Source organism: Pristiophorus japonicus, chromosome 7, assembly GCF_044704955.1.
Source record: "Pristiophorus japonicus isolate sPriJap1 chromosome 7, sPriJap1.hap1, whole genome shotgun sequence".
Taxonomy (NCBI): domain Eukaryota; kingdom Metazoa; phylum Chordata; class Chondrichthyes; family Pristiophoridae; genus Pristiophorus; species Pristiophorus japonicus.
The window spans coordinates 88,794,661-88,821,444 of record NC_091983.1 but is presented as its reverse complement, the minus strand read 5'-3'; the positions used below and the strand labels follow the sequence as shown (position 1 = coordinate 88,821,444).

Sequence of the window (26,784 nt, the reverse complement as noted above, 5' to 3'; positions counted from 1 at the left end):
ACGAACAATAATGGAAAGGCAAAGAACGCCCAGCCCAACCAGTCCTCCTCACACCACTGCAACACCCCTTATACTAAAACATTCTGCACTCCACACCAATCGGAGCCATGTGATCTCCTGGGAGAGGCAAAAACCAGATAAAAAAACCCAGGCCAATTTAGGGAGAAAAAATCTGAGAAAATCCAGGCGATCGAAACTAGTCCAGGAGATCACCCTGGCCGTATTTTATTTCCTACAGTACTTACCATTATATCTGCGCCATCCAACAAAAGGTCTCATCCCAATTACCAGCTCTCGGTTCGTAACCCTGCAGGTTACTGCACTTAAAGTGCCCATCCAACCATCTCTTAAACGTAGTGAGGGTTTCTGCATCCACCACTCTTCCAGGTAACGAGTCTCACACCTTACCTTCCCTCTGTTACTGACCTTCATATCTCCTCTTGGCCAAGATGCTGAAGTAAAAGAAACCACAAAGCAAATTTTCCAATCAACTTTATACATCTATCCATCCAATTTGACATCAAGATAGCAACTCATCATCCTTATGAGTTCTCTTAATGACTGCCTTGTGTGTGCCTACACCTATCCTACTGCTGTCATGGAGTGCTACACCCGTTTTTAAAAATATTCGTTCCTGGGATGTGGTGTTGCTGGCGAGGCCAGCATTTATTGTCCTTTCCTAATTGTCCTTGAGAAGGTGGTAGTGAGTCGCCTTCTTGAACTGCTGCAGTCCTTGTGGTGAAAGTACTTCCATAGTGTTGTTAGGGAGGGAGTTCCAGGATTTTGACTTGGCGACGATGAAGGAACGGCAATATAATTCCAAGTCAGGATGGTGTGTAACTTGGAGGGGAACTTGTAGTTGATGGTGTTCCCATGCGACTGCTGCCCTTCTCCTTCTACAACAACAACAACTTGTATTTATATAGCGCATTTCATGTAGTGAAACGTCCCAAGGCGCTTCACAGGAGTATTATGAGCCTAAAAATTTGACACCGAGCTGCATAAGTAGAAACTTTCGCAGGTGACCAAAAGCTTGGTCAAAGAGAGTCTTGAAGGAGGAAAGAGAGGTAGAGAGATGGAGAGGTTTAGACAGAGAGTTCCAGAGCTTGTGGCCTCGGCAACAGAAGGCATGGCCACCTATGGTTGAGCGATTATAATCAGGGATGCTCAAGAGGGCATAATTAGAGTAGCGCAGACATCTCGGGGTGTTTCAGGGCTGGAAGAGATTGTAGAGAAAAGGAGGTACGAGGCCATGGAGGGATTTGAAAACAGGGATAAGAATTTTGAAATCGAGGCATTGCTTAACCAGAAGCCAATGTAGGCCAGCGAGCACAAGGGTGATGGGTGAGCACAGGGGTGATGGGTGAGCGGGACTTGGTGCGAGTTAGGATACGGGCAGCCGAGTTTTGGATCACCTCTAGTTTACGTAGGGCAGAATGTGGGAAGCCAGCCAGGAGCATGTTGGAATAGTCAAGTCTAGCGGTATCAAAGGCATGGATGAGGACTTCAGCGGCAGATGAGCTGAGTCAAGGTTGGAGAGGGGCGATGTTACGGAGGTGGAAATAGGTGGTCTTAATATGCTGCGGAGATGTGGTCGAAAGCTCATTTCAGGGTCAGATATGACACTATGGTTACGAACAGTCTCGCCACGAGCCTTATCTGCGATTGACACGATGGGAGTAGCGAGGCCACGAGAGATGGTAAAGTCGAGGGGCTGGCCATGAATATGGGTTGGGGAGTTTACATGGAGAGAGAGATTAAGGGAGGATAGGAGGCGAGTGAACTCAGAGGAGAGAGAGCATGGTGAATTGAGAGGGAGATTGAAATCACCAACTGTCATTCTAGATGATAAAGGTCGTGGGTTTGGCAGGTGCTGTGGAAGAAGCCTTGGCGAGTTGCTGTAGTACATCTTGTAGACAGTATGCATCCCCTCATCATCATCATCATCATCATCATAGGCAGTCCCTCGAATCGAGGATGACTTGCTTCCACGTCAAAAAGTTCACAGGTGTTACAATGATGAATATAAAATTCCAGATCCGAACTAAATCTTGAAGGGTGGAAGATGCCTGTGCTTGGATTTTTTTAACGGTGGTGACCGTTGTATACCAGCCACCACACGGGCTTGACAAAGCTAGGTCTTGGTCCAGTAGCAAGGATTAACCAAGACGACTGGAGACCTGCTTTGCTGCACAGACCTAGTCCACACACATATCGTAGTGTGGGCTGGCCCCTGCTGCCCCTGGGCCCTCGCCTCTTCTGGGCCCCGAATTTGCGCCTCTCCTGGGTCCCGAACACGTCCCTCTACAGTCTCTCGCCGCTCCTGCAATACCTACCCACGCTCCAATCACCGACCTGGACCTTGATGACGTCACTCTTCACTACCGATGCTCTCCTGCTCCAGCACGTGCTGCTCCCAGGAGTGGTATGCCGCCATACTGCTCCTTCCGCTACCTGGCCTGCTCCGATGGTGCTCGCAGGCCAGGGGCTGCACAAACTGCTGGGCTAGGCCGCCACACTGCTCCTTCCGCTCCCCGGCCTGCTCCGATGGTGCTCGCTGCAGCCACAGTGCGCCGGTGGTGGAGGGAGTGAATGTTTAAGGTGGTGGATGGGGTGCCAGTCAAGATAGCTGCTTTGTCTTGGATGGTTTTGAGCTTCTTGAATGTTGTTGGAGCTGCACTCACCCAGGCAAGTGGAGAGTATTCCATCACACTCCTGATTTGTGCCTTGTAGATGGTGGAAAGGCTTTAGGGAGTCAGGAGGTGAGACATTCACTGCAGAATACCCATCATCTGGCCTGCTCTTGTAGCCACAGTATTTATGTGGCTGGTCCAGTATAGTTTGAGGATACCAGCATCTTGTATCCTTTCTGCCCACCACTGACCAAAGGCTCCGTCTCCTCCAAGGTGGTGAGGTGAGGCTAGGAATGAGAGATGTGCCTCGTGATTGGTACAGATTGTTGGTAGGTGAGGGATTGCGGGGAGGGGTCGTGCATTGAGCAGTGTGTGAGGCTAGTGATTCAGTTGGTAGGAGACGGTTTTTGAAGATGCATTCACCGACGTTCTTTGGGCACTAAAGCCAGGTGGTGGGGGTGACACTGCTGGCAGTGATGGCCGTGGTGATGTGGTTCCACATTGTTCTTTCTGGAGGGCCTTCTTTTCTGCATCCTCTCTAAAGTCTTCACATCTTTCCTAAGGTGCGGTGCCCAGAATTGGACACAATACTCCAGTTGTGGCTTTATAAATTTAATCATAACATACTTGCTTTTGTACTCTATGGGGCCGAAACTGTCCCTTTGCACAGGGCTAGTTAGCGCTGCTGGCCAGCGCTAATGGAGCACTAATCAGTTAGCGTGTGGGCGCAGCGGCCACATCGACCCGCGCATAATTGCCCCCGGGGCTCCGCCGGCAAAAAGTGGTTTGTGCCGTGCCCTACGATTAGCACAGCGGCGCGTCGATCCCTTATCGGCCTGTGCCGACCCCTTTCCGGCCCTCGGGGGAAATTGTCCTGCGGTACGTGAGGTCGGCATGGGGCGATGTCATCGACAGCTTCTCGGTGCAAGAAGCTGTGGAGTCCCGGCCGCCCTTCAAGGGGAAGTGTTGGCGTGGCGGCCGCCATCTTTATTTTTCAGTCAGCCTGACAATGGCAGCCAATAGTGTGGCCGGGCCGCCACCATGCAGACCAGCACGAGTGGGCGCCACTAAAGAGGCTCCAGAGTTCGTAGCGGCCCTTCCCTTTAAAAGAAAGTGAGGGACGTTGTGACGTGACATGTTCGCGCCGTGCTGACATCATCAGTGCGGCACTGAGCGTCACGCCCCATGAGCACCGGGGGAACGCACCATTAATGCAGGCAACATTTTTTTATATCAAAGAGCTCAAATCCACGCCGTCGCAAAAAAAATCACTTTTAGCAAAATAACCGCCCCAAACACAGCGCAGGATAATTTCAGCCCCTAAGCCTCTATTTTTAAAGCTCAGGGTCTTGTATGCTTTTTAAAACCGCTTTCTCAACCTGTCCTGCTACCTTCAATGATTTGTGCACAGATACCCCCAGGTCTCTCTGTTCCTGCACTCCCTCTAGAATTGCACCCTTTAGTTTGGATTGCCTCTCCTTATATCCTTTAGTTTATATTGCCTCTCCTTGTTCTTCCTACCAAAATGTATCACTTCGTACTTTTCTGCGTAAAATTTAATCTGCCATGTGTCTGCCCATTCCACCAGCCTGTCTATGTCTTCTTGAAGTCTATCCCTATCCTCCTCACTGTCCAAATCTTTACTATATCTCAAGAAATGCAGTGGTCCTAGTACCCACCCCTGGGGAACACCACTGTATACCTTCCTCCAGTTCAAAAAGCAACCGTTCACCACTACTCTCTGTTTCCACTCACTTAGTCAATTTTGTATCCATGCTGTCACTGTCCCTTTTATTCCATGGGCTTCAACTGTGCTGGCAAGCCTATTGAGTGGCATTTTATCAATCACCTTTTGGAAGTCCATGTACACCACATCAACCGCATTGCCCTCATCAACCCTCTGTTACCTCATCAAAAAATTCAATCAGTTGGTTAAACATGATTTGCCTTTAACAAATATATGCTGGCTTGCTTTAATTAATCCACCCTTGTCCAAGTGACTGTTAATTTTGTCCCGGATTATCGTTTCTAAAAGCTTCTCCACCACCGAGGTTAAACTGACTGGCCTGCAGTTGCTGGGTTTATCCTTACACCTTTTTTGAACAAGTGTGTAACATTTGCAATTCTCCAGTCCTCTGGCATCACCCCCGTATCCAAGGAGGATTGAAAGATTATGGACAGTACCTCCGCAATTTCCACCTTTAATTTCCTTAGCATCCTAGGATGCATTCCATCTGGTACTGGTGACTTTTCTACTTTAAGTACAGCCAGCCTTTCTCATACCTCCTCTTTATCAATTTTTATCCCATCCAGTATCTCAACTACCTCCTCTTTCACTATGACTTTGGCAGCATCTTCTTCGTTGGTAAAGACAGATGCAAAGTACTCATTTAGTACCTCAGCCTCCATGCGTAGGTCTCCTTTCTGGTACCTAATCAGCTCCACTCCTCCTCTTACTACCCGTTTATTATTTATATGTCTATAGAAGACTTCAGCTTTAAGTGTCGAAGACTCCCATTTGGGACTTTTTAATGATGATTTTTTTTAAAAGGCAGTAAGGGCTGGAAACTGCATTTTTTCCCTTCCATTTTAATTTTTATTAATTCTGAACGCATTACCCCTTTAATTCATAGCTGTTTTAAATGTCCACAATTCTTGGCAAACTCCATAGCCTCGCTTCCAGAGGCTGTTAGAAGCTGGAATGCTACTTCAGAATGGGAACTTCGCCTTCCATGCCCGCAGGAGGGCGTTACACAGTAGGGTAGCACTGGGCTAAAAATCTTTAGTCCCCAGCGTGAATTTTTCTCGGGAAGCAAATTGTCTATTTTCAGCGGCCTTCAACCTGAGTTGCTGGTGACACCGGCATCTCTCTTGGCACCACGAATTTTTACCCTAAAGATTCTAATAAAATGATTCAACTAAAGTTTTATATGTTTCTTGGCCTTCACTATAAAAGCCACACCGTAAACAGCCATTGAGAATGAAGAGCTGTGTTCACCCATGTTACATGAAGAAATATATTTATGTAACTGTGCTATCTATATACCTGAATGGGAAAGAAAAATACTATTTATTTTCCTCCTCCTTCCAAAAACACTTGTTTCACTGTCTCTGGGCAGGATTTCTTTCCCCGCAACCCCCCCCGCCCCCCGCCGCCCCCCACCCCCGCCCTAAATTCTTTTAGTTGAGATGTGCAACCCATTGCAACAATATAATCTCTGATTCTTCATCAGAAATACCAGTAATATATGCACAAAATGTTGCACCAAGTCACACATGTCTGTGTTATTTACACCATTTCTCCAAATATTCTACCAATTTCCCATCGGAGAATCCTAGTGGAAAGATTATTAATAAGATATAGATAGATATAAAAGTCTTGCATCCAGCAGACTTCTGTCACACTCCAGATATCAGACATTATTACAAATGTAAACCAACCTTAGAAAAAGATAAAGAATGGCAGTGACTTAAAGTCAGATTCATTTGACCTGCAGTCTGAAATCTACAAGCACACTCTGATCTGCAAAGTTCTTTCTCCAAACAATTAAACTCTTCAGGCTGTGTATATTCAAGAACATTTAGATTGTCTGACCTGGAGTTTCTGTTTCAGCCACAATTGGCGATCTGGCCACAGATTGCGCCCAAAATTGCACTACTTTTGAGAAGTAGTTTTTTAAAGTTTTCACTCAAACTCATTTGCATATCGACAAATGTAAAATATAGGTATACAGTAGTCAGTTTCTTATACATTTTTAAAAATTATATTCAAAAGCTTTTAAAGCATCCCTTTTTGTGTCCTTGTGCCTAAAAAAAAGCTTAATTTTGAGAGCCTCCTGTCCTGTCCATGCACTATTCCCTTATGCAGGCAACCTGATATTTATTGTTCTCACCTACACGACAGTTATTGCATCAACATTACGGCACACGTGTCCACATGTTTGTATCACGGTGCAATTTTGTATCATGATACAAGCATGGATTATGTGTGAAATTAGGTTCAGCAGATATAGGGGTTGAAATTGGTCATCCGCCCATTTCTCAGCGGTATGCCGGTGGTATGTCGTTTCATACCGCCGGGTACCACTGGGACGGAGTGCTGGCAACATCGGTCCGGGCGGTCCTGAGCGGTGCGTCAGCGGAGTGCGACGGACGGTCTACTCCGGCAGTGCAGGGTAAGTTGTCTGGGATTCGGGACTCTTCGGGTTCCGAGTTCTGCGCATGCGAGCTCTTCCATCGACCTCCGTCACCCCCACCCCCAACCCTGAGAAGAGCAGTCCAGAGGCCAGAGACTGCCGACGTCGGATCGCAGGTAAGTGTCTCCAGGTAAGTTTAGATTTTTAATTGTTTTGTGCAGTGTTTTTGATTTATTTATAATACTTACATTGTTATTTGTTTCTTTATTTATTTTTGTGTTTTGTGTCGGGGTGGGGGGGGGGGGCAGAATAGATCTCTGGAGGGGATTAGATCTCCTGGGAGGGGGGGTTTCGATCGCTCAGGGGGAGATTAGATCTCAGGAAGAGGACTAGATTGCTGGGGAGGGGAGGGGGAGAGAAATAGATCACTGGGGGGAGGAATAGATCACGGGGGAATTAGATCTCCGGGGGGGGCGATAGATCTCTGGGGTTGATTAGATCTCTCTGGGAGGGGGGATTAGATCTCCAGGGGGAGATTAGATCTCTCTGCGGGGGGAGAGAAATAGATCGCTGGGAGGAGGAATAGATCGCTGGGGGGGTAGGATTAGATCTCCGGGGGAGGACTAGATCGTTGGGGGGAGATAAATAGATCGCTGGGTGGGCGGGGGTGGGTGGGGGTGAAGGCACATTGTAGTTTACATACCGCCGACATACCATCGGCATAAAACCACCTTTCTTCAGACGGTGTGCAGCTCCGGTGATATGTCGGTGGTATGCTACCAATGTTGGACTTTTGGGCAATCTGTGGGATGCTCTGTGTGGACGGATGGTATGCATACCGCCCGGCGGTATGTCGCTGATGAATTTCCCACCGGGCGGTATGCGGGCTGAATGTTGGTATTTTTCAATCAATTTGCGATTCTGGGCAGTATGTCGGCGGTCCGCGGGCGGTATATCCACCAATTTTGGGCCCATAGAAAGCTATCAGGGAACTGATAGTTCTGGCCACTGGATGAATGGCCCATGAAAGAGTGAGTCTGCGCTGCTATTGGTTATGTGGAGGATGGTTCAGTATCCATTTGCCAGATTCATTAATTCTACAATATTTGTGCATCAGCAATCAAGGACATTGGAGAAAGGAGAATGTGCCTAAAGGATAAGCCAAGAGGGTGTGTATTGATAAAGTCCTTTCAATGGATGTAGCCAAGTAATGTAAAGTAGCTACACCATACTGAAATAATGCAGCTTCCAAGAAATGTTTGTAACTTGTTTGTGCTTATAAGGAAGAGTCCATGCTGCCTGTGGGATGTCTTGCCTTCCAGAAGTGCTCAGTGGAAATTCAGTCATGTGGCACTTATAATTGTTGACCATAATAGTCAGCAAACCTGTGGTTGCTTGGGCCTGAATTTTCTAAATGTGTACTGCTGCCGGCAGATTAGACATGCAATATTGGCCTAGAATTTCTCCTTCCCCATTTGGATGCAGTTATCTCTATCCTCATCCTGTGATGAGCACCCTGCTGCTGTAAAGACTTCCACCCATCTCTCTGAAGAATAATTGGTGGAACTCATTCCACGAGTTTGTGAGATTAGTTGTCAGTCAAAGCTGGGATTTGAATTTGAACCCAACTAGTTTGTAACTTGAGTGGTACAACATCGAGTCATCCCATTTTAAGAAAGCCTTTTTTTTCCTCACATGGGAAGAATACTGACTGGAATTAATCACTCTGCGCCAAATGTGTCTTCCATTAACATAAGGGTGAGGCTCAGAGTTAGGAAAACATATGTGTGGACACAAATTAAGGGAAACAATTTTTTATTTGGGAGAAGTGAAAGTCCGGAAACCTTACTAAAGATGGACATATACAGGTATATGGAAAAAATATTCACCAGGACATATCCATAGTGGGCCAAAAGTTGCGGTCGGAGGCTTCCTTCATATGAAAGCATCCAACCTGAAATAAATCTATGAAACTACCTGTTGGTCCCAGAGGAACGTACGATTCCGGAGTCTGAGGCCTTCATTCGCTGCGCAGCGTATGGGGATCTGTCTTCCACATACAGACGTCTATGTTGCAATCATGCAGGTTTGGACCACCAATCACTCGGTAGTATTCTCATTGATAAAAATGGGAACTCTGTTTGTACGAGTTCCCATTACTATCAATGAGAATACCCGACCCCGCCCCCATAAAACAAGAAGCACTGCACAATACATTTTTAAAAAACACTTCACATATTTAAAATTAATTGTAATTAAATGTTTTGGAAAAAAAAACGTTTTGGAATTTTTTTTTTAATGTGTTTTAATAGGGTTAAAAATAAACTTACTTTAATGGACAAGGTTTTTAACATAAATATGAATGATTAAATTCAATTTTTCTATGTTTTAAAAATGTTACATTGGTAAAAGTAAGCTATGCGCCTGCTTTTACCAGGCATAAAAGTTTGAAGGACATTCGCTGGGCATGAATTGGGAAATAGCCCAATCTCTGTGGCGCGGATATCTTTCCTGCGGAGATGTGTTGGATCTGTCTGAAGAAATTTTGACAGATCGGAAAAGCCGGTTTTCGGAGCATGCACATTGCACCCCGCAAACCGACTTTTGCGAGACCTCACTAGGTCCGTACGCACTTTGTATTCATCTGGCAAGGCCGCAATTTTCGTCCCAATATCTTAAAAGTCGAGCAGACAACTCACATTTTCTGTGACACTCTTCCATCATATTTTCTTTGTTATACTATGTTGATAACACCTCTATTGTCCTAAAACAACATATCCTCTGACTTATCATGATCAATACCACAGGTAATCTGCTAGTTGGGTATATTCATTTCCCAATTTTTGGTGTAACTTGATTTTTCTGGTGTATCTTTTTAGTTGCAAATATGGCCATTTAATTTGCGCCAGTGTAAGTGAGTTAGTTAGGTTTTTTGTTAGGTCATTTTTTTTTCAAAAGGGGGCGTTCCCAGCCACTTACACCTTTTATGCCAATTTGGCCAGAAAAAAGTTGTCTTAAAATAACTTAGGACAGCGCTTGTGTCCACTTTTGTCCGCACAGAAAGACCTTACTTACAGTTAAGGAATCGGCGCAAGTAATTACTTTTAAAGCACCACCAAGCACCAAAAAAAGCACAAAAAGCAATAAGCAATTAACTAACAAATAAAATAGAAGGAACACTGCAGTTAATTCAGAGACTAGTGTCCTGAACTTAAGGAAAGGTAGCTTCGATTGTATGTGACGTGAATTGGCTAGAATAGACTGGCGAATGATCCTTAAAGGATTGACGGTGGATAGGCAATGGCAAACAATTAAAGATCACATGGATGAACTTCAACAATTGTACATCCCTGTCTGGAGTAAAAATAAAACAGGGAAGGTGGCTCAGCCGTGGCTAACAAGGGAAATTAAGGATAGTGTTAAATCCAAGGAAGAGGCATATAAATTGGCCCAAAAAAGCAGCAAACCTGAGGACTGGGAGAATTTTATAAATTAGCAGAGGAGGACAAAAGGTTTAATTTGGATGGGGAAAATAAAGTATGAGAGGAAGCTTGCTGGGTACTAGTTTAACATCTGTAGTGGGGAAAATGCTTGAAACTATCATTAAGGAAGAAATAGCGGGACATCTAGATAGGAATAGTGCAATCAAGCAGACGCAGCATGGATTCATGAAGGGGAAATCATGTTTAATTAATTTACTGTAATTCTTTGAGGATATAACGAGCATGGTGGATAGAGGTGTACCGATGGATGTGGTGTATTTAGATTTCCAAAAGGCATTCGATAAGGTGCAACACAAAAGGTTACTGCAGAAGATAGAGGTACGCGGAGTCAGAGGAAATGTATTAGCATGGATAGAGAATTGGCTGGCGAACAGAAAGCAGAGAATCGGGATAAATGGGTCCTTTTCGGGTTGGAAATCGGTGGTTAGTGGTATGCCACAGGGATCGGTGCTGGGACCACAACTGTTTACAATATACATAGATGACCTGGAAGAGGGGACAGAGTGTAGTGTAACAAAATTTGCAGATGACACAAAGATTAGTGGGAAAGCGGGTTGTGTAGAGGACACAGAGAGGCTGCAAAGAGATTTGGATAGGTTAAGCGAATGGGCTAAGGTTTGGCAGATGGAATACAATGTCGGAAAGTGTGAGGTCATCCACCTTGGGAAAAAGAACAATAAAAGGGAATATTATTTGAATAGGGAGAAATTACAACATGCTGAGGTGCAGAGGGACCTGGGGTCCTTGTGCATGAATCCCAAAATGTTAGTTTGCAGGTGCAGCAGGTAATCAGGAAGGCGAATGGAATGTTGGCCTTCATTGCGAGAGGGATGGAGTACAAAAGCAGGGAGGTCCTGCTGCAACTGTATAGGGTATTGGTAAGGCCGCACCTGGAGTACTGCGTGCAGTTTTGGTCACCTTACTTAAGGAAGGATATACTGGCTTTGGAGGGGGTACAGAGATGATTCACACGGCTGATTCCGGAGATGAGGGGGTTACCTTATTATGATAGATTGAGTAGACTGGGTCTTTACTCGTTGGAGTTCAGAAGGATGAGGGGTGATCTTATAGAAACATTTAAAATCATGAAAGGGATAGACAAGATAGAGGCAGAGAGGTTCTTTCCACTGGTCGGGGAGACTAGAACTAGGGGGCACAGCCTCAAAATACAGGGGAGCCAATTTAAAACCGAGTTGAGAAGGAATTTCTTCTCCCAGAGGGTTGTGAATCTGTGGAATTCTCTGCCCAAGGAAGCAGTTGAGGCTAGCTCATTGAATGTATTCAAGTCACAGATAGATAGATTTTTAGCCAATAAGGGGATTAAGGGTTACGGGGAGAGGGCGGGTAAGTGGAGCTGAGTCCATGGCCAGATCAGCCATGATCTTATTGAATGGCGGAGCAGGATCGAGGGGCTAGATGGCCTACTCCTGTTCCTAATTCTTATGTTCTCATGTTTATAAAAACTGACTGAAAAAGCTTCTATAGATATGTGAAGAGAAAAAGATTGTTGAAGACAAACGTAGGTCCCTTGCAGCCAGATTCAGGTGAATTTATAATGGGGAACAAAGAAATGGTGGACCAGTTGAACAAATACTTTGGTTCTGTCTTCACGAAGAAAGACACAAATAACCTTCCGGAAATACTAGGGGACCGAGGGTCTACTGAGAAGGAGGAACTGAAGAAATCCTTATTAGGCAGGAAATTGTGTCAGGGAAATTGATGGGATTGAAAGCTTATAAATCCCCGGGGCCTGATCGTCTGCATCCCAGAATACTTAAGGAAGTGGCCCTAGAAATAGTGGATGCATTGGTGATCATTTTCCAACAGTCTATCAACTCTGGATAAGTTCCGATGGACTGGAGTGTAGCTAATGTAACACCACTTTTTAAGAGAGGAGGGAGAGAGAAAACGGGTAATTATAGAAACATAGAAAATAGGTGCAGGAATAGGCCATTCAGCCCTTCGAGCCTGCACAGCCGGCTGGTTAGCCTGACATCAGTAGTGGAGAAAATGTTGGAATCAATTATTAAAGATGAAATAGCAGCCAGCGCATTTGGAAAGTAGTGACAGGATCGGTCCAAGTCAGCATGGATTTATGAAAGGGAAATCTTGCTTGACACATCTTCTAGAATTTTTTGACGATGTAACTGGTAGAATGGACAAGGGAGAACCAGTGGATGTGGTGTATTTGGACTTTCAAAAGGTTTTTGACAAGGTCCCACACAAGAGATTGGTGTGCAAAATTAAAGCACATGTTATTGGGGGTAATGTACTGACGTGGATAGAGAACTGGTTGGCAGACAGGAAGCAGAGAGTCGGGATAAACGGGTCCTTTTCAGAATGGAGGCAGTGACTAGTGGGGTACCGCAGGGCTCAGTGCTGGGACCCAGCTATTTACAATATACATTCATGATTTAGATGAAGGAATTGTATAATATCTCCAAGTTTGCAGATGACACTAAACTGGGTGGAGGTGTGAGCTGTGAGGAGGATGCTAAGAGGCTGCAGAATGACTTGGACAGGTTAGGTGAGTGGACAAACGTGTGGCAGATGCAGTATAATGTGGATAAATGTGAGGTTATCCACTTTGGGGGCAAAAACACGAAGGCAGAATACTATCTGAATGGTGGCAGATTAGGAAAAGTGGAGGTGCAACGAGACCTGGGTGTCATGGTACATCAGTCATTGAAAGCTGGCATGCAGGTATAGCAGGCGGTGAAAAAGGCAAATGGCATGTTGGCCTTCATAGCTAGGGGATTTGAATATAGGAGCAGGGAGGTCTTACTGCAGTTGTACAGGGCCTTAGTGAGGCCTCATCTGGAATGTTGTGTTCAGTTTTGGTCTCCTAATCTGAGGAAAGACGTTCTTGCTATTGACGGAGTGCAGCGCAGGTTCACCAGACTGATTCCCGGGATGGCAGGACTGACATATGAGGAGAGACTGCATCGACTGGGCCTGTATTCACTGGAGTTTAGAAGGATGAGAGGGGATCTCATAGATACATATAAAATTCTGACGGGACTGGACAGGTTAGATGCAGGAAGAATGTTCTCGATGTTGGGGAAGTCCAGAACCAGGGGACATAGTCTAAGGATAAGGGGTAAGCCATTTAGGACTGAGATGAGGAGAAACTTCTTCATTCAGAGTTGTTAACCTGTGGAATTCCCTACCGCAGAGAGTTGTTGATACCAGTTCATTGGATATATTCAAGAGGGAGTTAGATATGGCCCTTACAGCTAAAGGGATCAAGGAGTATGGAGAGAAAGCAGGAAAGGGGTACTGAGGTGAATGATCAGCCATGACTTAATGAATGGCGGTGCAGGCTCGAAGGGCCGAATGGCCTACTCCTGCACCTATTTTCTATGTTTCTATGTAAAGCACCAAGACCAAAGTAATAAATAACAAATAAAAAAATAGAAGGAACCCTGCACCTAAAGCACCAAAATCAATCAGTAAATAACAAATAAAATATAGAACTCCTACTTTAGGGAACGCAGCGGGCCGCCGATGAGGGAGCCCATTCGGCCAGGGTAGGCTTGGCGTGCTTCGGGCCCCTCCCACACAGCCTGCAGCACGCGTTTGCCGAAACGGCCTGTCAGGAGCTACTGCATATGCGCACAGACGCTAGCGCGTGTGTGCAGAGGTCCCGGCACTGTTTTCAGAACCGGGACCTAGCTCCGCCCCACTCTCTATCCTCTGAGCCACGCCAGCTCCACAGACGGCCCAAGAATCGGCCATGATTGCACAGATTTTTTTTGACGCTGCTTCTGATGTAAAATGTCAGCGGGGGGCTCGGAGGTATGCCGAAAAAAAACGGAGGGCCAAATTTGGGCCCATAGATAGAGAATAACTCACTGGGGATAGACGTACAGGCATATAATACTTGATATGGATATTACACTGCACAATATTATCACGCACATATACTGAATTCTATTGTCTTCTATTTTGATGGAGGCATTAACTCAATTGAAATACACCTCACTGGGGAAACACAGATGTAGACATTATCCAGTATTAACATCGTAATCGACACATGCATCTATCTATCAGAGAGGGTATCTGTCGAGCCCAGGAAACAGTTATTTGAGTGAAGCAGATGCAAGATGTCCAACGGCAATTGGAGAAAATGTCACAACATGTGGGATTCTCCCACCTCTTTTAGTGGTGCATGGCCATTTCAGATCTGCTTTACTAAAATATGTATAATATAATAGCTTCAGTTTATCTGGGTGCAAATCTGCTTTATTTTAGTCTTATTATACAAACAAATATAAGGCAGAGTTCACCCAAATTGTGGGTTATGCTGTTTCCACTAATATAGAGTTAAGGAACTTTCACAGGTTGTAGCATATTCTGGATGGAGAACATGTGGAGGAGAAGTTGTTATAAGCGAAACAAACCCTTTGAGAACTGTTGAATATATTAGGTTTATGTGAATCGAAATAACAATTTATTAAAGTTTTGGTTTATTTGGATAAAAATGTGAACAAAGACCTGATGCAGGCTTTCACACAGCTCTCTGATTTATCTTATACTATTCAACAATACATGTTCACGTTACGTGAATTGTGATGGGCCCTATTTTCAATAGTTTGCATTTTTGTTTGCGCAATGGCTGCTCAGTTTGCAGAGATGCACTGCAGAACATCTGTCAAATTTTACTTTTGAAGATTTTCGGGAAGTTTTCAAAGTTGCGCACTGTTGCACCTTGATAAATCCAGTTTTAGCTCAGTGACACATTGTGCACTATCATGTATCAATTATGTTATTGGAGAAAACCAAAAATGGCGCTTCTTAATCTTGGTGAACCATGAAAATCTTGCGGGAAAATGAAATGGAAGACAATGGCAGCCCCTCCAAACACCACTAACAGTTGGGAAGATGACCCCACTGAGTGAGAAGTTATTTCTTGTGCGTTGTTCTATTTCCCAAGACACATACACATGCCTTGTCATTTGTAAAACAAATTCGCATTTTTTTTTATTTTAATGTATGTTTCTTGTTTCTGCAGGGCTTACGGCAAGTTAAAACTGGGGTAAGTCATTTTCACGCAAACCTGACAATTTGCGGCAGTTTATGGAATTCGAATATCGCATCCTCAGTGCGATAATCCTACGGGAATTGCCACCAAAAACTGCAGAAAATCTTTGCAGAAGTTTTTTTGTGCAACTGCAATGCGCTCTGCCCCAGACAAAAGGAAAACAATGAAACCTAGGCAAGCATAGCTTGCGCAAAACAAACGCTCTGCGAATCACATTTCAAAGCAGCAAAAGGTTTGAAAATAGGGCCCTAGGTACATATTGTGAATCTGCAAAGGACAGCGAGTACTCAAAGGGTTAATGGGGAATATATTGGAGGGGGGGAGGAAGTACTTTAAATGGAAAGTATCTTCCACTTCCCCACCACAGTGTGTGCCACACAGTATTGGGCTTAAAACAAGAATAATTCAAAACTAATCATTAGTTGTGGGCATTTTCCATAGATCGTCGTGGACAGTCACTTGATTGAAACAGATGTGAAATGTAAGGTGAAAAGGGAAAGGTACTCGTGATGTGTAAGCTTCTTCCCTTCTTCATGTCTATCTTGCATCTGCTTGTGTCAAATCACTGCCTCTGGGACAAACTGGGCACGTTTTCTGCTTATTTTTGATTATTTTTCTGCAGTAGTTTCAAACCTATCTCTGTGGGCCACACACATGTAAAATACATCCACTCCCCTTTCCACCACCACGATGGGCATATCCCTTTAAGAGTATTATTATCTATTTTCAGTCCTCTTTTTTCCTTTCTCTAGGTCATCGCCCACCATTTCCTGACTGAGAGGACGGGCCGGTAGCCTGTTTCAGGCCTCTACCAATGTCACTCTTTGAGTTGGCTTCTAGGAAGTGCTTGAGAGCACCACAGATTTACTTAACCTCCGATTCTCCCTCCCTGCTGGGAAGCACCTTGTCTCCACTTACTACCTCAGATACCCCAGCAGGTTAGCAGGCCTGAACCCATATCCTAAAACTCTATCACGTGGCATATTGTTACATCAAAGCCACCAGTCTATCCCAACAGAATGCTATTATTTGGTCAGATATTTTAAAAGAAAATGGCAAATATAATTTGGTGTTAAATCAAACCTTAATGTGGTGAAAGAATTTGCAGATGTGTGAGTGAAGCCATTTGAAGTTATGCTCCAACCACTGAGTGACACAGATAATCCGAGAGCCAGCACCATTGCACGAGCTCACATTTTGAGGTGCAGCCAAAGGCTAAAGAAAGTACAACGGAAACATTTGATTGTGAAATTCCTAATCATGTTGTGGTTGTTTTCAGAATTGCTTCTTGGAGTGTGCATACCAGTACGATGATGACGGTTACCAGTCCTACTGTACCATCTGCTGTGGGGGCAGGGAGGTACTCATGTGCGGAAACAATAATTGTTGCAGGTACGAGCAATTTTGATTTTACAACTGGGAAAAGGAGAAGACGAAATGCAGAATGCAAAATCAACTTATTGGATACTTGTTGCAACACAATGTGACTTTATATGGCGCTGGTTAGACCCTATCCTCTGTCCCGTGCTCAGTTCTTGTTACCAAGACATAGGAAGCATAATATTGCCATTGAGAGAATCTAACATTGGTGCCACTTTTTAAAGGTTGTGACAGACTACTCGGGAGAAAGCCACATGCCTTATGATCCAGGATATGTCGTCCAATATTAACAATGATCTTATTTCGCAGTAAAACTGTACATTGAAATTTACATCTTCATTCTATTTGAATGTGGGAATGTCACTCATTGCCAGATTGTTACAGGTTTAAATCTCCACAGTATGTACTTATATTTAAATGATATATACAGATGATTAGGAATTAGGTTATATTGGGACACAAGGCAAATTGTCATATATATACACAACATAGAAGAAGTTCTCTTAAAGAACCTTCCTCAGTAGAAAAAAGTATTGTGTAGCTTAATGGCACAAATAGTACACTAAACTATACTCCAGTAATGTCTTTTAGTTTCTTGAGGTGTCCCCTCATGAGTATATGTACAGCAGATTTTGTAATGGAGTATTCCTTACGATATACTCAGATTGTGCAATTAGAGCAAAACTGCATGCACAATCCTACTTTAAAGGGAGTTTCACAAACATAGAAATATAGAAAATAGGTGCAGGTGTAGGCCATTCGGCCCTTTGAGCCTGCACCACTATTCAATATGATCATGGCTGATCATGCAACTTCAGTACCCCATTCCTGCTTTCTCTCCATACCCCTTGATCCCTTTAGCCATAAGGGCCACATCTAATTCCCTGTTGAATATATCTAACGAACTGGCCTCAACGACTTTCTGTGGTAGAGAATTCCACAGGTTCACAACTCTCTGAGTAAATAAGTTTCTCCTCATCTCGGTCCTAATTGGCTTACCCCTTATCCTTAGACTGTGACCCCTGGTTCTGGACTTCCCCAACATCGGGAACATTCTTCCTGCACCTAACCTATTTAATCCCGTCAGAATTTTATATGTTTCTATAAGATCCCCTCTCATTCTTCTAAATTCCAGTCAATATAAGCCTAGTCGATCCAGTCTTTCTTCTTATGTCAGTCCTGCCATCCTGGGCATCAGTCTGGTGAACCTTCGTTGCACTCCCTCAATAGCAAGAACGTCCTTCCTCAGATTAGGAGACCAAAACTGTACACAATATTCAAGATGTGGCCTCACCAAGGCCCTGTGCAACTGCAGTAAGATCTCCCTGCTCCTATACTCAAATCCTCTAGCTATGAAGGCCAACATGCCATTTGCCGCCTTCACCGCCTGCTGTACCTGCATGCCAACTTTCAATGACTAATGTACAATGACACCCAGGTCTTGTTGCACCTCCCCTTTTCCTAATCTGTCACCATTCAGATAATATTCTGCCTTTCTGTTTTTTTGCCACCAAAGTGAATAACCTCACATTTATCTACATTATACTGCACCTGCCATGCATTTGCCCACTCACCTAGCCTGTCCAAGTCACCCTGAAGCCTCTTAGCATCCACCTCACAGCTCACACTGCCACCCAGCTTAGTGTCATCTGCAAACTTGGAGATATTACATTCAATTCCTTTGTCTAAATGATTAATGTATACTGTAAATAGCTGGGGTCCCAGCACTGAACCTTGTGGTACCCCACTAGTCATTGCCTGCCATTCTGAGTATTCCTACTCTTTTCTTTCTGTCTGCCAACCAGTTCTTGAGCCACGTCAATACATTACCCCCAATACCATGTGCTTTAACTTTGCACACTAATCTCTTGTGTGGGACCTTGTCAAAAGCCTTTTGAAAGTCCAAATACACCACATCCACTGGTTCTCCCTTGTCCACTCTACTAGTTACATCTTCAAAAAATTCTAGAAGATTTGTCAAGGCATGATTTCCCTTTCATAAATCCATGCTGACTTGGACCGATCCTGTCACTGCTTTCCAAATACGCTGCTATTATATTTTTAATAATTGATTCCAACATTTTCCCCACTACCGATGTCAGGCTAACTGGTCTATAATTCCCTGTTTTCTCTCTCCCTCCTTTTTTAAAAAGCGGGGTTACATTAGCTACCCTCCAATCCATAGGAACTGATCCAGAGTCTATAGAATATTGGAAAATGACAACCAATTGATCCAATATTTCTCGGGCCACTTCCTTAAGTACTCTGGGATGCAGCCTATCAGACCCTGGGAATTTATCGGCCTTCAATCCCATCAATTTTCGTAACACAATTTCCTGACTAATAAGGATTTCCTTCAGTTCCTCCTTCTCGCTAGACCATCGGTCCCCTAGTATTTCTGAAGGTTATTTGTGTCTTCCTTCGTGAAGACAGAACCAAAGTATTTGTTGAATTGGTCTGCCATTTCTTTGTTCCCCATTATAAATTCACCTGATTCTGACTACAAGGGACCTACATTTGTGTTCACTAATCTTTTTCTCTTCACATATCTATAGACTTTGAAATTAATTTTGTGAATTAATTAAATCGAGTATCAAAGTAATAATACTATTTTTAATACATGATGGACTTTTAAGAGGGAGCAGGCCTGGGGTCTGGCATCACTGAGAGAGGGTATATGTGGGCACTAAGGAGAGAGGTCCCAGAGTCTGGGAGCAATAGGAATGGGCTCAGAGCATTGGAGATCAAATTCTAGAAGTATTGGGCATTTTGGGGTCTGGTAGCAATGGGGGCAACAGCACATGGCCCAGGAGAATGGGACCCAACTGTCTTTTGCCCATTCTCAGCCAGTTCCTGTTTTTACGTTACTGGATTAAAGCATTTAAGGGTAAATTTTCTCCTCCTTAAAGTTAATGTACGGGGTGTGCAATTGCCTGATATGCATTTCCAGAATATTTTAGGTGGGAGTGTAGCATGGCTAGCATCCTTGGTGTTGCCATGACTTTACCCTTGCTTGGTTTCTCTCTTATCCATCCGATCGTGGCAAGAGCATTTCTAACAATGGTTTCTCTTTCCAATCCAGCACTGTCACCTTTGGAGTCCCCAAGAATCCATCCGTGACTCCTCCTCTTCTTCATCTACATGTTGCCCCTTGGTGACATCATCTGCAAGGAAGGGGTCTGCTTTCATATATGTATATCCCAGCCCAACTTCTCCACCACTTCTTTTAAACCCTCCAATGCCTTTATGCTGTCAGACTGCTTGTCTGACATCCAGTCTTAGATGACCTGTAACTTTATCCAGCTAACCATTGGGAAGACCACCACAAGCTTTGTACCCTTGTCACCGACACAATCCTCCTCCCTAACTACTGTCCCAGGCTGAACCAGACTGTTTGCAATCTCAGTGTCCTGTTCAACCAAAGCTGCATTTCCGACCCCATATTCTCTCTTCGTCCTACCACTGACGGTCACAGTTTCAGCCAGCTAGGCCCCACTCTTGGGCATTCCTTCCTGAAACCCCTCTATTTCTCCTGAAATGTTATAACCAGGAATATTAAATTCCCAGTCCACATGCTTTACGCATCCACTTTCTTACCAATAAATCCTGACTCAATTTTTTGGAATGTTGAATGTTTTCTCTTTTTTTAATATTCCTTCTACAACCATGCCTTTATATCGCATATAACCCATATCTTTCTCTATCTCCTTTGATAAAATGTTCTCACTATTTATTTCAGCAAAGCTTTCTACTTCTATTCCAATAGTTTTAATAATCCTGATCACCCTCTCTATTCTCAAACTGAGACTTTCCCCACCCACCTGCCATATTAGTTTAAATCCCTGCTACTGCTCCTTCTACCCTTCTCATGAGGGCAATGGGACCATTTTGGTCCCGTGATAGACTATAGCCTAGAAATTGGTCCATGCTGAGCCTGTTTTTCAGGCACGACTTGACTAGTAAGGCCCCAATATGGCGGGCAAGAAGTGTAATGTATTTGCAATTACTCCAAATGGCTTTCCACAAGCTCTTTTTGTAAGTTCAACACTGTTCAGTATTCACAAAAAAAAATGGTACTACCAGACACTCATTCAGGAATCATGTTGCTGGTATATCTCCTTGCTGTGCTTGCTTGCATTTGCCTTCTCATAAAAGGAAATTCCACCAAAATTGTCTTCATGAAGAAACTCCCATCCTAGTCGCCATTTTGTAATGTATTTGCTTCGTGGGTTCTTTGATTAAGAATTCATAGCAACACATTGCTATTAAGAACTAGTTGGTTTATTTGCAAAGGTTTAACAATCACACTACACGTTAGCAGTTCATCCACCAGGCTCACAACCACCTGTCTCATCATGGATCCCCCGAACCCAACTGGCTGGGGTTTTATTGAGTCTGGTGAACATCACGTGACTGATGAAGCTACTCCCAACTCAACAGCTCTACAAACCTGTGAGCATACTCACAGGTGTATACATTACAGGAAGCATGTGCGCATTTCTGTCCAGAGGTTCGCTGCCCGCCATATTAGGTAAGGACAAACAAGAGGCGTCCTTTACCCATGCCTGAAGCAGGCGCTAGGTCCTTTCTTTACATACACAAATTAGGGAGCTAACACTTGCTTGAGATCTCCTCTGCAAGACTAGTTTGTCCTGAGGCAGCCAGTGCTATCGCAGGCTGCACTCACGGAAATCAGCCCTAGGGATTGTCAACAACAAACAAGGTAAGTAACTTATGTGAATGAAAGCACTCCTGTTTCGCCCAACGCCATATTTAACCCCCTTCCCAATCGCCTCCGCTCCTTGTTCCCGAACGTCCCTCCGGCCTCTTCCCTCGACTTTAACCAACCCAGCTTCTTCTCTTGATCCTCAATCGCACTCGGCCTCTTTTACCAACTCTCGCTCCTTCTCCCCGGCCTCTTATCCCGATCCCGGATCCCTGGCCAGCTCTGCCGACACCCAATCCTGACCCCCAGACAATGATCCCCAACAACACTTGCCTGAAGTGCTGAAGTGGAGTTCGCTTCACTGGTGGGCTCTGTATGCTTCGCCGGCAATACTGAAATGAAGCCCGAGGCCCAATATCTGTAGTTTACCTGCCTCTCCATCATATTTGTCCAACACCAAAGCCCGAATATTTTCCGGGTGGGGGAGGAGTTCCAGACAGGAAACCCAGAAGTACGGGTTTCCTCGTCGACCTGCAGATATTCTTTTAAATTTGTTTACACCAAGCTGGCTGGCGGGAAAGCACAAGGCTGCAGCTGAGGAGCAGAGAGCAGGAGGGAGGGAGGGGGAGATCGCAGGGAGAGGTGCCTTGTACTCGGGGAAAGAGATTGTGGTCGGGAGGGCTCATGTTCAGGGGGGTGAGAGATTGTGGTTGGAAGCATCTACCGATTATGGGGAGCGGGGGAAAGCATGTCGAACAGAGTGGGGTCAGAGATCGTGGAGGTTGAGGGTCACCCGATCACGAGAAGGGAAGCAGGTAAGCTTGTGGGCACTGGAGGAAACACTCCTGCTTGTCCTTGCCCACAAGGAGTGCTGTAAAGGCCCTCACCTGATGGATCTGGCTCTTCTCAGCTCCTTTCACCTGCCAGATTTGCCGAGGCCCGGGAAATAAAAAGCATGTTAAAATGGAGGCCACAACCTCCTTAAAAGCTTTTATTGACTGACCTGCCTACTGAGAGTCAATTGATTGCCTGCCACCACCCCCTCCCGCCCCCCGCACTATCTGTAACCTCTGTTAAAACCACCAGTGGGCAGGTTGGGGTCGGTTTTGAAATTTTTCAGATTTTAACTTATCACCCAACCCAAACCCACCCTCCATATTAAAGTTCACCAACCCAGGAATATATGATGGGATCAGAAGTGCCATGGTGACAGCAGCAGGTAGAAATGGAGTTGTGACGCACTTTTGCCAGTAAATCTGGCACAGAGGAAAATTCAACCCGTGGCTTCAAAAGGTGGCCCCTGTTAAAATAGCAGACAGAGAAATTTGTTATGTGCATTTGTATGATAACAGCACTCTGTAATTTGCAAGCAATTGTTAGGTTTGGTTCTGCACAGAACGTTTGCTAAAAGTACATTATTATTTTGTAAGAATCAACACTAATATGTGCAAAGCCATATTGCAATGTAATACATTCAGTAGAAAACAGAAATTCTCAAATTTTCTAATTTCCTGCTGCTTTCATGGGAATTAGGTGTTATTCAGTCTCACTGTTGAGAAGTGTCATATATCTGCACCTCTGATCCCATCATATATTCCTGGGTTGGTAAACTTTAATACTGAGGGTGGATTTGGGTCGGGTGATAAGTTTATTACTTCAATTATGTTGGCCTTGTTCTTAAATAACTAAGAAAACCTTCATTGAAATTCTTTTGCTGAAAGTATTGGCGCCAGCAGTTTATTTACTCCTACAGCTGCAGGGTCCAACAATCTTGTCACTCAGTCTCAATCTTGTCGCCAAACACGGAGATGATGTTCTATTTTCTGTTCATGTAGGTGCTTCTGTGTGGAATGTGTGGACCTATTGGTTGGACCAGGTGCTGCACAGGCAGCTATTAAGGAAGACCCCTGGAACTGTTATATGTGCAATCACAAAGGAATCTTTGGGCTGCTGAGGCGGAGAGACGATTGGCCAATCCGGCTCCAACAGTTCTTTGCCAATAACCATGACCAGGAATTTGTGAGTATTATTTTCAAATGCTATCTTTTCAAAGACCTGCCGACATATAACATAATTGAGGTGTTTGCGATGATTAAAGGATCTGATAAAGTAGATGGAGAGACACCATTTCCTCTGGCGGGTGAGTCCAGGCCATAATCTTATCATCAGAGCTCAGCCGTTCAGGGGTGATGTCAGGAAGCACCTCTTCACACAAAGGTCAGTGGAAATCTGGAACCCTCTCCACTAAAACTGCTGCTGAGTCTGGGTCAATTGAAAATTTAAAACTGAGATGGATAGATTTATGTTAGGGTAAGGGTATTAAGAGTTGTGGAACCAAAGGCGGTTAGAGGGAATTAAGATATAGATCAGCCATAATCTAATTGAATGGCGGAAGAGGCTCAAGGGGCTGAATGGCCAATTCCTGTTCCTATATAATGATACAGCCAACCTAACAGACTTCTTGGCTCAAGACAATCTAAATTTGAAATTATCCTGCCTCCTATGGCGTGGAAATATCCTAATTTCATTCAATAAAAATAATCTTAACAATTTGCACTTGCACAGTGGTCAGCATATATGTCAACCATCAAAGTTTTGGAGTGTCAATCGGTGCAGATAGGTTTGCACTTCCCAACTCTGGGTCCTACCCAACTGATAATGCACAGGACAGGATTACTATCTCCTCTCCGCACCACTCCCTGTGCTAGTGGTAGGGATGATGGCCTCAGTATTCTGTAGACAAGAACAGGAGTACAGAGACCTAAATCTGTGCCATTTGTACTGGAAGTGTACTGAGAAGAGAGAGAAGACTGGTCTAGTGCAATAGCAGTCAGACTCAAGTAAGAGTGGGACTGAGAATACATAGGATTAATTAGGATATATGGCACAGAAATAGGTCATTTGGCCCAACCAGTCCATGCCGCCGTTTATGCTCCACTTGAGCCTCCTCCCATCTTTCCTCATCTAAATCTATCATCTTAGTCCTCGATTGCCTTCTCCCTCATACGCTTATCTCGCTCCCCTCATGCAAACTGGCATAATTTCTCTCTGCTTCCCCTCAGTTAATTCCAACATTCTCCAAGGAAATTCACATCTATCACCTCCCCTCCCACCCCCCCCACGGCCATATTTCTTCTTCCTCCAATACAAGTCAGGAAATAAAAACAGAAAATGCTGGAAATACTCAACAGATCAGGCAGCATCTGTGGAGAGAGAAACAGAGTTAACATTTCAGGTTGATGATCTTTCTTTAGTACTGGAAAAAGTCATAGACGTAACAGATTTTATGCTCAATGTAACTAGTTTTCACATGTTCAAGACTTTTCTTGAGTTGTCGGCTTTTTAAGGGTTGTGTCAACTTCTGTTAGTTGACAGACCCAGTTGATCCAGTCTCTCCTCATATGTCAGTCCAGCCATCCCGGGAATCAGTCTGATGAACCTCCGCTGCACTCCCTCAATAGCAAGAACGTCCTTCTTCAGATTAGGAGACCAAAACTGAACACAATATTCCAGGTGAGGGCTCACCAAGGCCCTGTACAACTGCAATAAGACCTCCCTGCTCCTATACTCAAATCCCCTAGCTATGAAGGCCAACATACCATTTGCCTACTTTACTGCCTGCTGTACCTGCATGCCAACTTTCAATGACTGATGAACCATGACACCCAGGTCTCGTTGCATCTCCCCTTTTCCTAATCTGCCGCCATTCAGATAATATTCTGCCTTCGTGTTTTTGCCCCCAAAGTGGATAACCTCACATTTATCCACATTATACTGCATCTGCAATGCATTTGCCCACTCACCGAACCTGTCCAAATCACCCTGCAGCCTCTTAGCATCCTCCTCACAGCTCACATCGCCACCCAGTTTAGTGTCATCTGCAAACTTGGAGATATTACACTCAATTCCTTTATCTAAATCATTAATGTATATTGTAAAGAGCTGTGGTCCCAGCACTGAGCCCTGTGGCACTCCACTAGTCACTGTCTGCCATTCTGAAAAGGACCTGTTTATCCCGACTCTCTGCTTCCTGCCAATCAGTTCCCTATCCAGGTCAGTACCTTACCCCCAATACCATATGTTTTGATTTTGTACACCAATCTCTTGTGTGGGACCTTGTCAAAAGCCTTTTGAAAGTCCAAATACACCACATCCACTGGTTCTTCTTTGTCCACTTTACTAGTTACATCCTCAAAATATTCCAGAAGATTTGTCGAGCAAGATTTCCCTTTCATAAATCCATGCTGACTTGGACCGATACTGTCACTGCTTTCCAGATGTGCTGCTATTTCATCTTTAATAATTGATTCCAACATTTTCCCCACTACTGATGTCAGGCTAACTGATCTATAATTACCTGTTTTCTCGCTCCCTCCCTTTTTAAAAAGTGGTGTTATATTAGCTACCCTCCAGTCCATAGGAACTGTTCCAGAGTCGATAGACTATTGGAAAATGATCACTAATGCATTCACTATTTCTATGGCCACTTCCTTAAGTACTCTGGGATGGCAGACTATCAGGCCCTGGGGATTTATCGGCCTTCAATCCCATCAATTTCCCTAACACAATTTCCCGCCTAATAATAAGTACCACCAACGTTGCCTCCACAAGATCCTGCAAATCCCTTCAGAGGATAGGCGCACCAACATCAGTGTTCTCACTCAGGCCAACATCTCCAGCATCGAAGCATTGACCACGTTCGACCAGCTCCATTGGTTGGGCCACATCGTCCACATGCCCGACACGAGACTCCCAAAGCAAGCGCTCTACGTGGAGCTTCGACACGGCAAGCGAGCCCCAGGTGGGCAGAGGAAACGCTTCAAGGACACCCTCAAAGCCTCCTTGATAAAATGCAACATCCCCACTGACTCCTGGGAATCCCTGGCCCACGACCATCCAAAATAGCGGAAGAGCATCCAGGAGGGGCTGAGCACCTCGAGTCCCATCGCCGAGAACAAACAGAAACCAATCGTAGACAGCGAAGAAGCGTGCGTCAACCCATGTTCCCCACCCACCCTTTCCTTCAACCACTGTTTGCCCCACCTGTGACAGAGACTGTAACTCTCGCATTGGACTCCTCAGTCACCTGAGAACTCACTTTTAGAATGGAAGCAAGTCATCCTCGACTCCGAGGGACTGCCTATGATGATGAGGCTTGAGGTACTAAGGCTTTTTTCACTTTGAGATCTTTAAAATATGAAGGGAATAGATTCTCTTCAGGTGGTTTGATTATTTGAGCAACGTGGCAGAGGACTCATAATCGTCAATACAGAATGAAAAAGCAGTGAGTTTGGTTATATGCCACTAAATATTTCTTCTCGCAGAGATAAATTGACCTTCTGGAATAGACTTCCAGAATGTGCGGTAAGTATGGATCTGTTACAGGCCTTTAAAAATTCTTTAGAGCAGAAGACATCCTGAG

The 26,784-nt window shown here is 44.5% G+C and overlaps 1 protein-coding gene across 2 annotated transcripts in view; it reads left to right on the top strand.

Moving 5' to 3' along the window:
* The window catches only part of dnmt3ab (DNA (cytosine-5-)-methyltransferase 3 alpha b), a 725,841-nt gene that overhangs the window by 570,934 nt on the left and 128,123 nt on the right, over nucleotides 1-26,784 (top strand). Inside the window, exons 15-17 of one of the 2 annotated variants that reach the window (XM_070885118.1) lie at nucleotides 15,287-15,310; nucleotides 16,596-16,708; nucleotides 23,198-23,381. In XM_070885118.1, the coding sequence (XP_070741219.1) occupies nucleotides 15,287-15,310; nucleotides 16,596-16,708; nucleotides 23,198-23,381 (321 nt within the window). The remainder of the gene's footprint in view (nucleotides 1-15,286; nucleotides 15,311-16,595; nucleotides 16,709-23,197; nucleotides 23,382-26,784) is intronic. The other variant, XM_070885120.1, reaches the window with a different exon arrangement.